General features: G+C 36.2%; 1 protein-coding gene across 9 annotated transcripts in view; it reads left to right on the top strand.

The window, feature by feature from the left end:
* PTPRM (protein tyrosine phosphatase receptor type M) overlaps positions 1–12600 on the top strand; it is a 450209-nt gene that overhangs the window by 239929 nt on the left and 197680 nt on the right. For all 9 annotated transcript variants that reach the window (XM_042870343.1, XM_042870338.1, XM_042870337.1 and 6 more), the window contains exons 8-10: positions 530–838; positions 4180–4289; positions 9057–9258. In XM_042870343.1, the coding sequence (XP_042726277.1) occupies positions 530–838; positions 4180–4289; positions 9057–9258 (621 nt within the window). The remainder of the gene's footprint in view (positions 1–529; positions 839–4179; positions 4290–9056; positions 9259–12600) is intronic.

Below are 12600 nucleotides of genomic sequence, written 5' to 3'. Positions count from 1 at the left end.
CCCCCCCCCCCCCCCCCCCCCCCCCCCCCCCGGGGGGGGGGGGCGGGAGGGGGGAACAGTCCTGGGAGAAAAGCAACACATATTTGCAGATTTTCCCTAAAATTACCTTTTATTTTTAGATACCTATTAACTTGAATGACGGCTTTTGCTTTAAAAGTGTTAACATATTAATTTGTAATGAAAATTGCAGTTATTTTTTGCAGGCAACAAATGGGTAAAAGGAGTAAACATTATTTAAACTACAGTTTGAGTTTAAAGATAAGTTTCTGGTTTTTTGTTTCCTTATAGTTTTTCACTAGGGTCACTTCTTTCTCCATTACTCGGTGTTTTGCTCTTACTTTTCTTTTGACTTCTTCTATTGGCATTTGTACTATGCAAAGAAAAGAATGGATGTTTCAACTTACGTGTCAAATTTGTAGAACTCTAAAACTTCTTATTACTCTTACGTACTGCTATAATATGCATAAATATTCTCACTGTTATAATATGCATCAATAATCATACTAGAATTATATTGGTAATTTTGCAGATCCAATGCGTGGGCCACGGAAATTAGAGGTTGTGGAGATCAAGTCTAGGCAAATCACTATTTGCTGGGAGCCATTTGGATATAACGTTACGCGTTGCCATCGGTACAACCTCACAGTCCATTACCGTTACCAGGCTGGAGGACAAGAGCAAGTGAGAGAAGAAGTAAGCTGGGATACAGAAAGTTCACATCCACAGCACACCATTACTAATCTTTCACCATATACAAATGTCAGCATCAAATTAGTACTAATGAATCCGGAAGGACGAAAAGAAAGCCAAGAACTTGTTGTACAAACTGATGAAGATGGTGAGTTTTTGTATTTACACATATATATACATCGTACATGCATCCTACCTGATGATCATCATATCTTTCTATATGTTCTACTTTCACTATCTGTAACAAATTTTCCACCACCTTCAACAGTTTCAGGGCAGTAAAGGATCTACTAAATGTATTATCATGGACTTTTACATAATCTGTAACATTATACATCATTTTATCGTTTCTTCACTAAGCTCGTAGTATGAGAGTTATAGAGTTATGTTCTGCCACATAAAAATTCCAGTATCAGTGTGACAATAATTCAGGTGCTGGTCCACAGTATCTTCATGTAAGCTTTTCTGTTGAATGATATGCTCAACATTAAATACTTTTTCCTGATCTACAGTTTCCACCACTGAATGCTATTAGTTGCTTATCCAGTGTCTTTTTTATATGTATACATTACAATATATATATACTCCCTCTCCTTTGGTAATTCTTAGCTAAAGTGGGGTTTTCAGACCTCAGTCATTTACATAATTACTTAATTTATCAGTCTCTTTTTTGAAGTATGTGTAGCCGAGTTGGCAACTGAGTCTTTGTAATGCTGTAGTAACACTGCATGAATAGATTCTAACATCCTTCTAAATCCTATGTGATGTTATAGTGATTATGCACACCAAGAGTTTACACGAGTACTGATAGCTATGGGACCAAAATGGGACTTACTTTTTTAATTAGTCATGCACCAGGAATCGGTTCCACCTTTCCGGAACACGTTGTACTAAGGTATATAGCCCCTTGGTACCTTCTACAAGTGAGCCTGATGTTTTTTGGCTTTGCTTATACGAATCTTCAGTTGTCTACCCTTCAAAGGAACCTTAACAAGTGGCTGAGATTGCTTACAACAGATCTATTCTCACAGTTTTAACATCTGCAGTCTGACTAGAAGTAGTGTGTATTTTCTTCCAAATTAATAATGGATTTACTGCAAACATTTTGGAAATATTTCTAGAAAAAAAAATCAGCAATGACAAGTTTCCCTTATAATAAATACTTGAAGAGTATCATTTAAAACTATTAAATCATTTAATATGTACTGTAATGGTTTTGTACAGTATTAATTTCTAATCAAAATATATGAGGGAATAAATTAAACAATTTAGGAATTTAGGTTGCTAATGCAACAGATTTTACCAAGCATAGCTAACATAAAAATTGTTTAATTAAAATTCATTTTGCTGTCATCTCCTTGTTTTTATTCAGTTCAATTGTAGGATGCAAAAGCAAAGGATCTTACTAATATATGTAACATTTCTGTATTTTCTTTAAAATTTACGTAGTATTTGTTTATTCCTGGCCCTCCTGAACTTCACAGTATTCTAAGACATCTTAAAAACCAGCATCAGTGGTTCAGAGAATACTTTTTTTTTTAGTATTCTTTCCATAATATTAATCAGTTTTGAAATATCAAGACTGAAAATCTACGATTCTGTCTTTGCAATGTTTTTACAAATACTATAGAAAAAATACAGCTTTTTAGTATATTGTACACTTTCAGTAAAACGTATGTATCTGTGTGTAACACAACAATGAAATATGGCCGATAATCACTGTGATCTTCAAATTGCATTATAATGTATGTTGCAAAGGCTATGTTCAGTTGAGCGTTCGGTATTTCCATGGATGAATATCCTACAGACTCTCGAGGGAAGCTCTTTGAGTCTTTGACCTCCGTGATAGTGTAAATGCTCAGAGTTTATGGCCTTCAAGTACTTTTATAGAGTTATCACCATGTTTTGTCATACTTTTACCTTACTTGTGCTATATTTAATTTTTCTCCCTTTACATATATATTATTAGCCCTATTATTCCAAATAGAAAAATGCTGGTTTTCTCCTACTTTGAAGGAAGACTTTGTGCCCATACTTAGGATTTCACTAATGGCACAGTTTCACTGGTCCATGTAGGACTGGAAAGCAAATTCAGAAGCTATCAGTGTCCTTTTTTTTTTTGTCTAAGGAATTCCTACAAGGGACACTGTAGAGAGGTAGGGAGATTTGCTTATAAAGTCTCAATTTAAACTCCATTTAAACGATTTTGCTCCTAGACCAACAACATGGAGGAACAGAAGAAGAAAAATACCCTATCAGACCTAGAAACAGGAAGGAGTCACCAGATGTTTATCTTGCAGGTCTTCTCTTCCTGTACTTTAGTTGTATGGATTGAACTCAGAAAGGGGTCCAAGAAGTTGTTTCAACTGTTGTAGCAGTTAGTTTCCACCTTCTAGCATATGAAAAATATATTTTCTTACTGGACTTTCACGTGCGCATCAGGTGAAAGTGCTCACCCATCAGTGAGCTTTGTGATAGCCTAATGCTTCCTAGCAGTGCGTTTTTGAAAATTTTCTTTTTACATTATGTTTCATATACTGTTTCAAAAACAGAATTTCAGATACATGTCCATGTGCTGTTAACGCACCCTCTTGGCTAAAAACTGTGTTGACATTGGTTCTGGGATAAGATAGTTGCAGAACAAATGGAAGAAAAAAAAAAAAAAAGAAGTAGATATCTAAGATCAGCTGATGCACCCTTTATCAGACTCTTCTGATGTCCCTGTCTGTTCACCATTCATTCTTCTAAAGTCAGAATCTTTAAGAAAGATGAATGTCAGGTTTTCAGTTTGTCTGCATCACAACTTCCATGTGTTCACCATGTTTAAGGACATCAGGTCTATAGTCAGTGAGCATCACCATTATGTGCAAAATGTGGCTCACCTTTCCAAGGCTGGCATTCTTAGTTCAGTAAGCTAAAGCTGCACCTTGTTATTTCAGTCTTTTTTTATTTTCATACATAAATGTTTGTATCTTTCAGTTCAGAACAGTAATGTCATTGATAAGTAGGTGTGACTATTCTTATTTACAAGAATTTATCCCTGAGACATCATCTAGTTTCTTATTCTGTAAGTTGAATTATTTCTTTCTTCATCAGTAGTGTTCTACTAGAAAAGTGCAATTCTCACTAACTCCTTTTTATACTGAAGTTGACACAAATTTCCTTAACAGCATTGTCTTGCAAAATAAATTATTCTTAGCTGAGTCTTTGCTTCTTTCTACCCTCATCTCTGCTTCAATCTTTGGGAAATAATTGTGGGTGTAATTTTCTAACATATTATATGCAGATGAGGTGTTTAACTTAGGGAGATGGGGAAGAAATGATTATATTTATATATATATATATATATATATATATATATGTATAATATGTTCAACAAATTCCATGGAAGATTAACTGTATCTCAACAGTTATAGTAACAGCTATTTTGTGTCTCAACAAAATGGATGGATTGCTTTTATATTTGTTTCTCCATTTTTTATTCATTAGTTCCAAGTGCTGTACCACTTGAATCCATTCAAGGGAGTACCTTTGAAGAGAAGATTTTTCTTCAGTGGAGAGAGCCAGTGCAAACATATGGTGTCATTACTTTGTATGAGGTATCAAGCGTTTGGTCGTGTTTTTCCCTTCATATATTGTATTGATTTTTGGAAGTGCATAATTAGTATGTAATTGAAAGAAAATATTTTTCCCAGTTTCTGTGAAATAAGTACTCATTTTGAAGATAGTAGCACTTACAAAGTAATAAAATCAAATGTGTAATATTTGTGTAATATACTGCAAATCCCAAGAAAGGTATTGAGTTATCAACTTGAAGAAAACTGCTATATTTAGAGCCATATGTTATAGTATTCTATCTAGTAATGTGGAATTAATATTTAAGACTGAAAGACAGATCTTAGTAGATTTTTTTTTTAAGAGAAGGCATAATGCAGTGAAGACAGTCATCTTCACATTTAGGTGAGACTCATTACAAGAAGCCTATTGTAATAGAAACAGGCAGGCATAATTTTTAAAAAATCTATGATTTTTAATGCAAATTCAACGAAATTATATGTTGTAGATGTCTAAAAATCACTGCTTTTCCTCACATGGAACCTCTGCCTGAATACCTTTTAGAAAAATTGACAAAAGACTGCAGAGATTAAGCTGTCAGACAGTAATCACTGTTAAGCCTCTTACCTGACCTTACCACAAAATTGGTATTGAAATGTTTTGTTTAAAAAAAAAAACAACACACCACCTAAATGAGATATGGTGTAAGAGAAAAGTTAAATTAAATGGTAACCTATTGATACTGTTTTGAAAACTGTTTTATTATAAAAGGATAAAATGTTACGAAGAAGTATAGATTGATTTTTTTTTAATATAAAACTAACTACTTTCCAGCTTTTTTGCCAAATTGCCAATCTGCATGGATCTGAATGCTTTAGTAAATATGATAATATTTTTATTGAGATTTATCTTCAGATTCATAGAAACACACAGAAGCAAATCATCTGCTAATAAAAATGTATTCATGTCTTACTGTACTGGTGGAAAACTACATGCAGTGTATATGTGCAGCTCATTCTGAAATATATCTTTATAACTTCATCAGCTGTAATGAAAAAAATAGGTTGGCCTAAGTTTCAAAGGTATTCAGGACAGCAAGTCTTTGAACACCAAAAGAACCTAGCATTCCAACAGCAAAGAGAATGTTGAAAATATAATACTGGTATCTTCTGCTGTTTATCTTGCACTTCTAAGAGCAGGGTAGAGAGAGCTAAGCAATCTTTTAAAGTAGAAACTTGATTTCATTAATCTCTAACTGAAAGGTATGAGCAAGACATATACATCCAAACCAGTTTTTGTTCTAAATGCCAGCTTGGTCCAGTGAGGTGGCTGAACATGAACAGATTAGGAAGGCCAGAACCCAACTAGAACTGCACTGGGCAAGGAGTGCAAAGAAGATCAAGAAAGGCTTATACAGGTACATCAACCATAAGGAAAGACACTAAGAATGCATACTCTCCCCTAGTGAGCAACACAGGTAGCTGATAACAATGGACAAGGTGAAGGCTCAAGTACTTCAATTTTTTGCCGCAGTCTTCACTGACAACTGCTCTTAACATAGCCCTCAAGCAGTTGGGTCAGAAGTTGAGGACTGAAGAAGCGAAGTCCCTCCTACTGTAAGTGGACCAGTTGAGGAACCTGAATGTTCATAAGTCTGCGTGTCCCAAGGAGATGCATCCCAGAGTCTTGAGGGAATTGGATGACATAGTCACCTGGCCACTCTCAATGATATTTGAAAAGTCATGGCAATCAGGTGAAGTCCCTGGTGAGTGGAAAAAAGGCAGTGTCGTGCCTATTTTTAAGAAGGATAGAAAGAACAATCCAGGGTACTATCAACTTGTAGCCTCTTTTCTGTGCCAATGAAGATCATAGAATGGATTCTTCTGAAAGCTGTGCTAAGGCACATGGAAGAGAAGGAGGTAATACAAGATAAATAGCATGGCTTCACGCAGTGCAAGTCCTGCTTGACCAACCTAGTGACCTTCTATGATGTCTTAACTGCATCAGTGGAAAAGGGAAGAGCCACTGGTATCATTTGGACTTCAGTTTGGCCTTTGACATGTGCACATATAACTTCCTTCTCTCTAAATTTGAAAGATATGGATTTAATGAATAGACTGTTCAATGGATGAGGAGCTGGTTGCAAGATCATACTCAGGGAGTAGTGATCAGGGAATCAATGTTCAGATGAAGATCAGTAATGAGTTGTTTCTCTCAGGGGTCAGCACTGGGACTTTTTAATTTCTTCATCAGTGACATCAATACTAAGATTGAGTGTGCCCTCAGCAAGTTTGTGGATGGCACCAAACTGTGTGAGACTACACAGGCTCAAGTTGTGGGCCTAGGAAAATCTCATAGGTTCAACAAAGCCTAGTGCAGAATGTTGCACCTGAGTCATGGCAACTCCTGCTACCAATATAAGCTCAGGGACAAAAGGGTTGAGCACATCCTTGCCATAAAGGACTTGGAGGTGGTGGTTGATGGCAAGCTGGACATGAGCCACAATGTACCCTGACAGCCCAAAAAGTCAACTGTATGCAGGGCTGCACCAGAGCAAGCATGGCCAGCATGTCGAGGGAGGTGATTCATGCCTCTAGTCTGCACTGGAGACATCACACCTAGAGTACTGCGTGAAGATCTAGAGTCCTTAGTACAGGAGAGAAATGGATTTGGAGTACATCCAGAGGTAGGGCGCGGAAATGATCCAAGATGTGGAACACCTCCCTACGAGGACAGTCTGAGAGAGCTGAGGCTGTTCAGCCTGGAGAAGAGAAGGCTGTGGATAGCAGCCTTTCAATATCTAAAGGGAAGCTATAAAAAAAGAAGGGGACGGACTCATTACCAGGGTCTGTTGTGATACAAGGGAAACAAGGGAACATGATTACCAGGGAAAATGGTTACAAGTGAAACAAGAGAGATTTAAACTGCATAAAAGAAAGGTGATTTTTATGATAAGGATAGCAAGGTACTGGAACGGGTTGCCGAGAGAGGTGGTGGATGCCCTGTCCTTGGAAACATTTGAGGTCAGGCTGAACCAAGCTCTGAGCAGCCTGACCTATCTGTAAGTGTCCATGTTCATTGCAGGGGAGTTGGACAAGATGCCCTTTAAAGGTCTCTTCCAACTCAACTGATTCTATGATTCTATGAGCAGTCTCCAAGGAAGAATAGGGGACATTTCAGCCTGGAGATAATAACAATTGGAGAATCCCTTGAGCTGAAAGGCCTGCAAAGCAGTGAGTCAGCTCAAGAGTCGCAGTAAGGAGTGAATGCACCTTCCCGTCACCTGTCACAGGGTGATACACAACCTGAAGTGAAGGGACTATACAACCTGTAGTGCCAAAGGAAAAGCAAGCACAAGATAACTGGGTACTTTAGCTGAGAGTTGAAGACATTCAGTTTGTCTGAGATGGAAGCTTTGCTCATACCTAAGAACGAGGTTGCCCTTTCTTAGGCATCCTCTTCAGCTGGTGGCCATTTTTTAAAGGGTCATTCCAAAGACTGCAGCATGAGATGCTTTCTTTATGTGTTAGTATTTTAAAATGTGGGTAATGTAATTATGACTTTAAACTCCTGAACAAAGAATTTACATTTACCAGAATGCTAACAAATACTGTAGAAACCACTGTGGACTTTGCTTATAAGTAGGAGTGAAACAAAAAAACAATGCAAGTTCGTTTTAACCAGCCAAAGCACCTTTTTTTATTGTGTTCTTCCTGATGCCTGGAAGAACTTAATTATATAATATTAGCTGCTTACCTGTCCAGTAATTAATTGCTATACAAAAAAAAAAAAAAAATACAAAAATGTAATATGGCAAATGTTAAAAATGTATAATGTCAACACTTACATGCTTTTAAATATTTATTGTGTTTGTCTTCTTAATCAGAATTATGTGTAATAATGTACTGTGTAATAATTACAACAAAAAAGAATGTTAGTTATTACTTTGTTATATAAAGTGCTGGAATTCATATAAGAATGAAACTTTATAAGTAAAAAGGAGAAATTAATAATTCTTATTTTTTAATATATTTCTATTTTTTAAGTTCTCATTATGATATGTGGAAATTAGTAATTAATATAAAAAATCTGGATCAAGTTTTGCTGTGAACTTATATTAACATTTCTAATGAAAACTGAAAATACTGCTTGAGTCAAAGAAGGAACTGAGGATACAATATATGTTTTGCATATATTACTTAGCATTTTATCTCTCTTTTCCTCCAAAGGAGAATCTGACCTAGGTACAATATAATAACCTGAAAATTTCCAAATTAGCAATTACAATATCTAAGCTTTAGACTAAAATATAAGCTCTACCAGCTTTCTGAAAAATTTGCCTTAAGCTGCCCTTATCATCTTCTAAGGATAATCTTATTCAGAGCAAAGTGTAATTGCAGTCAAATCAGTTAGAAGTAGGAGGCACTTTTTGCATTATTTGTTTATGTGCTTTTACTCTGTTGTTTTGTTTTTGTTATTGTTGCTGATCAAAACCAACAGTAAGACGGGTTCAAAAAATGACATTGTTAAAGGCAGCACCTTAAAGGAATTAATGTAAGCCTGAACCCATCCTTTAGAGTTGTAATCTAGCTTGCCTCTAAGTCTCCATATCTATAAAAGTAATAACTCATACCAGTTATAGCTAAGTTTCTCTGTCCCTTCATGGGATTCAGGATTTGAAGAGAATAAGAGAGTAAGATAGCTTATCATAAAATGTCTGACAGCACATACATCAGAAGGGTTTACTGGATAAAAATGCAATCTTTGTCCATCTGCTCAAGACAGTTTATAACTTTCTTATTCTTTTGCAGATCACCTACAAAGCAGTCAGTTCCTTTGACCCAGAAATAGATTTATCCAATCAAAGTGGACGAGTCTCAAAGCTAGGAAATGAAACGCACTATCTCTTTTTTGGATTGTATCCCGGCACTACCTACTCTTTTACCATCAGGGCCAGCACAGCTAAAGGCTTTGGACCTCCTATCACAAATCAGTTCACCACTAAAATATCAGGTATTTAATGAAAAAATATAATTGTTTACATTTAATGATGGCATGTTCAATTTTTTTTTGCTACTTATCTCTTCTTTAGGAATTTACGAGTAGCAAATTGAAAGTAAAATAAGCCTTCATCCCTGAAGATGCCACAATGACATATGTTAGTGTACCTGAAAAGCTTCCCAAGTGTTTAAATAGCAGCTAGTAGTTTGAAATTCCTATTCATGGCTATAACTTACCACCCAAAATACCCAATGAATTATGTGCCTACAGTCAGTGCCAGCTACTGTTACAACATTTAGCATAGGGTTTTTTGGACATGAGGATGAGGGCTCCATTCAGAGCTTATTCAGCCTTGACATGATTCTAAATTAGTACAGTAACAGTGCTGGAAAATCTCTTTAATGAGCCATGAACAATTTAGAGTAGAGCAGATACACTGTATGTCCAGTGCTCAGTTAGAAAGTGCTGCTGACAGCCAGCCAGCATACATTCCTAGTAGGCGTGTGAACTGAAGTGGGTATGAAACCGTATTAGACAAGAACATCAGGAGTTGTTGTTTCCAGATAAGAGCAGCATGACTCTGTCACTTCTACAGATCCATGAACAATACTTTAAAGCCCTCCCAGAGGCAGAGGAACGCTTAATTTCTCCAACCGATGGGATACAATACTATTAAATCCTAAAATCCTTATGTAAATCAACAACAAAATGTTTTGCAAAGTTAAAATTTAAATCCCTTTACTCTTCACTTACCTACAGTCTTCCTGGGAATTAAATTGAGAGTTGGACCTTGATAATGTTTACAGAAAATTGCCTTACCTATTTGTGTCAAATTTGCTTTTCATAAAAGATAAAGGAAAGCATTTGGATACGAAATCTTATTTCTTTTTTATTCTCTTTCTGTATATTTTTCCCTGCATCAATCCTTTTCTGTCCTCACAAGTATTAATCAGAAATAAAGCAATTCTTTTTTATTACAGGAAAGGGCAGTTAATGTGAGGTGGAAATTATTGCTAATTGAGGTTACTAGAGGAAAAAAAAAAAAAAAGACTGGTAATTTTCAAGTTGGAAAATTATTCTTGGAAGAATGTCTAACAGTAATTAATGCCGATCTGTAAAGATGGGATCATTCTCCCTCTTCTCACATTGAGCAAAATGTTTCTGTCAGAAATGAATTCCTAACATAGCAAGTCTTGATAGGACTTAGTATGATAGAATCAGGCCTTACTAGAATGAGGTAAGAAGGAGGCTGCTGAGAATAGAGTGCATTTAAGAATAGTGCTATGGCTTAAATTGTTCTCTTTTAAATTCGATATGTTACCAACAAAAACTCATTTGTCTGAGTGGACATTAAAGCCATGCTTTGAAATGAGACAAAGCTCCAAAAGAGCCATCTAGTGAAGTTTTGCAAGCTGTCTTCTCTGCGCCCAACTCTCTTAGTATTTCATCTTATTTACTGTGCTAACAGGATATGTTTAAAATTTGTCCTGAGGTCAAAGCCAATCTCTTGGTGTATTTCTGTAAAATACAAGCAGAATACATTTCATAGTATCATAGAAGAACTGCAACTGAAATTTTAGCTGTTGAGTATCATTTTTTGCAATGTTATTGGCCTGTGGTCTTACCTGTAAGGCTTTGAGGCTTTTGATGTGTCTATATTGTGAAAAGATGTCAAATGAAAGTGCTGAACATTTATAAAAAAAGGTTTCAAAGTACATTTTAGAACAGATGACCTGGAAACTATGCATTCTGACCAATTTTTAAACAGATCTTGAATTTTAATTTGTCTGACTCTAGACTGCATTTTCATGGCTTTGATTTTCTGTCTTAAGTTGATGAGTAGTACTATTCTGTACTGTAAGTATTTGCCGTGTTTCATTCTACAGTGGTGTGATTGGCATTGATGGATGAAGTGATCTGTATGTAAATATGCACTACTAAAAGGAGAGCTAGTAGCCATGCCTGCTGTCAAAATTGATGGGCATGTTGTATTAGAAGACTGTTTTTTGTTGTGTATAACTTTGTGAAAAGTCAGCTGGGGAGGCTGAATTTTTTTATGCTGCCTTTTTTACCCAGAAGAATTTCATCCATTTTAGGAAGATAAGCTGCTTCTTTGTTTGTGGGCAGTGTGGGGGAGGAAGAATCCTTATCTAGATAGAACAAAAGGGGGAAAATAGGTAAAGTCCAGATATCTGTGGAGAGGAGACAAAGTAGCCAGGTTCGAAGGTAAGAGTGGGAGAACCGTAGCTCGTAGCCTGGACAGGATTACAGTTTTGGTGGAGAGAGACTAAGGTTAATAAACATTGCTTGTAGGGACCTAAGAGTCACAACTCAGTAAGACTGTAAGACTTGTTAAGATGCATGCAGGAGACCAAGGGCAAGAAATGACACTGATAGTGTTTCGGAAATGTTTACACAGCTTTCAGATTCACACTTACTCTGTGATTCCCTCACTTTTGGGATAGCCAACTTGAGAACGGGGTATGATTTGGATAAATCCCACATGTATAAAACTACAAAACTGAAATCAGTGAAAACTGATTTCAGGGGGCTGGAACTAGGTAATTTTAAGGTCCCTTGTTATTCAATGAAATTGTCTGCATGTAGAGCACACTGTACTCTGAATAACTTCTGCAGTGTGGTACACAAAGTGTCCAGCATCTGAAATATTTAGCAAAATGAATTTAGATGCTAAATAAGTCTTCAACAATGAGGATAATTAGCTGTTGAAAGAACTCAGAGCTAAATAAAAGATCTTCGCCACCCCAAAAAAATGTATTTTCTGTTATAAGCTGGAATTAGTTTGGGGAAGTTCATTGTCTTGCATCATTCCTGTGGTTGAAAAAGTTCACTGCAGTGATTTCTGTTTGCTTCTGTAGCCTTTTAAGTCTGTAGAAGTGTATCATCATTAATAGCTGGACAATAAGTATATGATAGACTGCTAAACAAACAATTAACTGAGCAGCCTTCCATTAGTTATAGTGGTAAAAACACAACTAGATAAGAGCATTGGAAGAAAAGCAATAGCAGTAGAAGATTGTAACTGAGGAATCATTTGTAATTGTTTAATGGGGACACGGTTTGCAAAAGTGCCATTGAGTGTATGATAAGCTCTCATGATGATAATCCTGTTTCATTATCGTGAATGATATCTGTGGTGGACAATAGATAGGCCCATGACAGCCACAGCACAAATGACAAGTTCCAGAAGCGTATCCAACTATTGCTGACACACTGAGAAAGCTGGATTCACAGTTTCAAAAAATATAGTCACTTTTGCATATATCTACAGTTTGTAGATGCTCTTCTTTAAATAAAATGTATATGTATTCATTTCCAACTTATGTACTCTCA

Source organism: Lagopus leucura, unplaced genomic scaffold, assembly GCF_019238085.1.
Source record: "Lagopus leucura isolate 7727_CA_CO unplaced genomic scaffold, USGS_WTPT01 Super-Scaffold_100002, whole genome shotgun sequence".
Taxonomy (NCBI): domain Eukaryota; kingdom Metazoa; phylum Chordata; class Aves; order Galliformes; family Phasianidae; genus Lagopus; species Lagopus leucura.
Note: the sequence above shows the minus strand (reverse complement) of the source record. Positions and strands in the feature narration are given on the sequence as shown.